The sequence below is a fragment of the Ammodytes marinus genome (assembly GCF_949987685.1).
Source record: "Ammodytes marinus genome assembly, chromosome: 6".
Lineage (NCBI taxonomy): Eukaryota > Metazoa > Chordata > Actinopteri > Uranoscopiformes > Ammodytidae > Ammodytes > Ammodytes marinus.
Window position 1 is genome coordinate 20,602,655 of NC_137235.1, and position 3,908 is coordinate 20,606,562.

General features: G+C 43.8%; 1 protein-coding gene across 1 annotated transcript; it reads right to left on the minus strand.

Annotated features, from left to right (window-relative positions):
- Positions 1-1,284: 1,284 nt before the first annotated feature.
- Positions 1,285-3,571, minus strand: LOC307251853 (tripartite motif-containing protein 16-like). The gene has a single exon (XM_080029279.1). The coding sequence runs from the start codon at positions 3,556-3,558 to the stop codon at positions 1,924-1,926; it is 1,635 nt and encodes a 544-aa protein (XP_079885405.1). The 5' UTR covers positions 3,559-3,571; the 3' UTR covers positions 1,285-1,923.
- Positions 3,572-3,908: the final 337 nt, after the last annotated feature.

Consider the following 3,908-nt stretch of genomic DNA (forward strand, 5'->3'; position numbering starts at 1 on the left):
GTTTATCAATTCAACATTTTTCTTTCCCAGAAATAAATTGTTAAAACAGATAAAACAAATTATTTGACAAATGTTGTATGATCAAAAGTTTGTGAACCCTAAGCTGCATTGCTTAAATCGAGCAAGTAAACACAATCAGATGGGCCAAATTGAGTCATGAAATGGACCAATGTAGTGAGAGATCTTTAGGGAAGAAATTGGGTGGCACTAGATACAACAGAGATAACACCAGGTCAGTTTAGGCTCACCAAAGTGAACCCATACAGGTCAGACATGCTAAAAGGGAACCCAATCTCTGAGGATCTCAGGAATAGAGTTTTGATGCTGCACATTTGTCTGGGGACAGCTATAAATTATTTTTTTTAAAGTTTGAGCTCCATCGGTCCACCGTGAGGCAAATCATCTACAAATGGAGAGCTTTAAGAGTGACTGAACATCTGCCTAGAAGTGGACTTCCTTCAAAAATATCCACAAGCGCCACAAGATAAGTGATTTTTCAGGTAAAAGCCAACCCAAACATTACATCTAGTGATTTGCAGACCTCTCGTGCAGCATCTGGGACAGATGTGCATGGTTCCACAATAAGAAGAAAACTCAGTCAACATAGCTTTCATGGGATGGTTGCTGAAGAAGCCTCTGCTCTCAAAAAAGAACAAAACTGTTTGTCACAACTTTGCCACAGAGCACCTGGAGATACCTGAAGTCTTATTCTGTGGACAAATTAGTCCAAAATTGAACTGTTTGGTCATAACCAAAACCGCCATGTTTGGGCAAAAACGCAATTCTGCCTACCACCTACAGAACCTTCTCCCAAGTGAATAATGGTGGTTTCAAATTGTCTGCAAATCTCCAGTTGTAATGTTTGGGTTGGCTTTTACCTGAAAAATCACTTTTCTTGTGGCGCTTGAGGATATTTTTGAAGGAAGTCCACTTCTAGGCAGATGTTAAGTCACTCTTAAAGCTCTCCATTTGTAGATGATTTAACTCACGGTGGACTGATTGAGCTCAAATTTTTTTTATGAATTTATAACTGTCCCCAGACAAATGTGCAACATCAAAACTCTATTCCTGAGATCCTCTGAGATTTGTTTCCCTTTTAGCATGTCTGACCTGTATGGGTTCACTTTGGTGAGCCTAAACTGACCTGGTTTTATCTCTGTTTTATCTAGTGCCACCCAATTTCTTTCCTAAAGATCTCTCATTACATTGGTCTATTTCATCAACCAATTTGGCCCACCTGATTGTGTTTACCTGCTCGATTTAAGCAATGCAGCTCAGGGTTCACAAACTTTTGCACATACAACATTCGTCAAATAATTTGTTTTATCTGTTTTAACAATTGATTTCTGGAAAAGAAAAATGTTCAATTGATAAACAAACATCTGTTATTTCATATAAAAAATACTGGTATTGATAAAAATGAATTAATAATGGTTAAAATAAATAAAATTCCAAAAGGCTCAAGGGGTTCACAAACTTTCGCACTTGACTGTATGTATGTGAATTCAGTTAAACAGTCATCATCATGAACAGTGATAGCCTCCATGTCTAAACACACACAGTAGGAAGGAGTGCTACCTAAAGACAGTCAAACATTTAGGGGGCGCCCTTAGCTCAGTTGGTAGGGCGTCCCCCCCCCGGGCCGGGCCCAGCAGCAGACCCGGGTTCGATTCCCGCCCACGGTCGTTCTCTGCATGTCACTCCCCTCTCTGCCCCATTTCACCTCTGTCTCTCTGCACTGTCAATAAAGCATAAAAATAGTAGACAGTCAAACATTTACACAACAACAAATGACGAGATCTCAGAGTCCCACCCATCAGGTTTGATTTACAACCGATCTCTGTGTATTTAAGAAATCCCACGAAAATCAGCTCTCAGCAACACACATGTTGTTTAACCCACTGTTCCTTCAATAACTCCTGTCTATCTGAGTTTACCGAATTCAGCAGTGTCTCCTTGAGAATAATAAAGCCAAAGTCCAGCATAGAGAGGCTGAGTGAATGTGGTCTGGACCTTGTGGAGAAGAGTTGAGGTCTCAGAGACACTGTAGAAGGACAGAACACCTGCACTGTGATCCAGGTACACTCCTACTCTGGAGGACCGAGGACCTGAGACGGGAGTTTGAACTTTGTTGTACCAAAAGTTATAACCGTTTGTGTTACAATATAAAGCCCAAGACTTGTCGTTGTATCCAAATCCGCTTTCATTTGAAATCCCTGCTCTGCTGATATTCCTGTATGCAACTGCTACACAAACTCCTTTCCCTCTCCACTCCACCTCCCAGTAACATCGCCCGTTCAGACTCTCTGTACTCAGGACCTGAAAAGAACAAATGAATCGATCTTTGTGGATGGAATAGGACTGTTTATCTCTCATTACGGTTGCTTTTCTGTTCCCCTCAGATAATGACAGCCATGCGTATGCTGTGTTTGGATCCAGTGCGATTTCACGTGAATATCTCAAGAAGTCAGCTCTGGTCTCTTGCTCCGGTTGTGACAGCGGAACGTCCACTTCAGTCACTGTCAGGGAGATGTTTGTCCATGTCTCTCTCAGAACATCCTGTAGTTTACCACTGGCTTCTGACACAGCCGCTGTCACAGCTTCAAAGTATTTCAGAGGGCGGAAGCGGATGCTGGATGAATATGTAGATTCACTGATTGGTAAAAGTGAGGAGCACTTTTCTAGAAACTGGTCGTGATCCTCTGTGTGTGAAAGCTGCCTCAACTCAGCCTCTTTCGTCTTCAGCTCAGTGATCTCTTGCTCCAGCTTCTCTTGAAGCTCCTTGACTCGAATCACTTCAGTTTCCTGATTGGATCTGAGCTGTTCTTTTACATCGGAGCTTGTTTTCTGGATGAGACGGATCAGCTCGGCGAAGGTATTTTCACTGTTCTCTATTGCTTTATCAGCATGGCCATTGATCGCCTCCACCTCCCGCTGAAGAACCTTCACGTCGTTCTCTCTGTCCTGGATTCTCTGCTGAACGTTTTGTCGACTGGCTTCTATCTCTCTCTGCCTCTCTGCCCTTTCTGCTTCAGCTGACGCTGTGTCGTGGCCTGTATGTTCAGCCAACATCTTCATGTCATCGTTCTGGCAAGAGGAGAGTTTCTCCTGGAGCTTCTTGGAGGGCTCCACAAGCTTATGTTTCTTTAAAGGAGCCGCATCATAGTGAGGCTGGAGGTGTTTCTCACAGTAAAAGGCCAGACATACCAGACAGGACTTGAGTGCTTTCAGTTTTCGCCCAGTGCAGACGTCACATGCCACATCTTCAGGTCCAGCATAGCAGTGGTCAGCAGGAGCATCTTGGAGTCCAGTCTTCTTCAGTTCCTCTACTAAAACTGTCAACATGGTGTTTTTCACCAGGACTGGCCTCGGGGAAAAGGTATGCCTACACTGAGGGCAGCTGTGGACTTGTTTCTGATCCCCTTCATCCCAGAAGCGATTGATACATTTCATGCAGTAGCTGTGTCCACAGGGAAGAGTCACCGGATCCTTCAGTAGATCCAGACAGATTGAACATGAGATGTTTTCCCGGGCCAGCTGAAATCCTGCCTGCGCCATTTCACTCTCTCGGTGTCTGTGTCTGTCTGAGCTTTACTTCCTCACAACTGACTAAAAATAGTTAGAGCACTGATCTGATCAACATGTGTTTGTGCAGTGAATGGGGCCGGTCAGCTGCTCCACCCATTCCCAAACTGTAGATCTAAAGGGGAGGGAGCAAGGAAATATGAGAACAGAGAGCAACTCATTGTGTTTGAGATAAGAGGGGCAGGCCTTGTCAAGCTTTTCCACATTCCTGGAAGAGGAGCTGCTGTAGGACTTTGAACTTTGTTTCTTCATTTACGAAGAAGCCTCAGTCAAAACCTGCTCAACATTTGAGCGTTTCAGTGACGTTTCTAAGAAGAAACCAG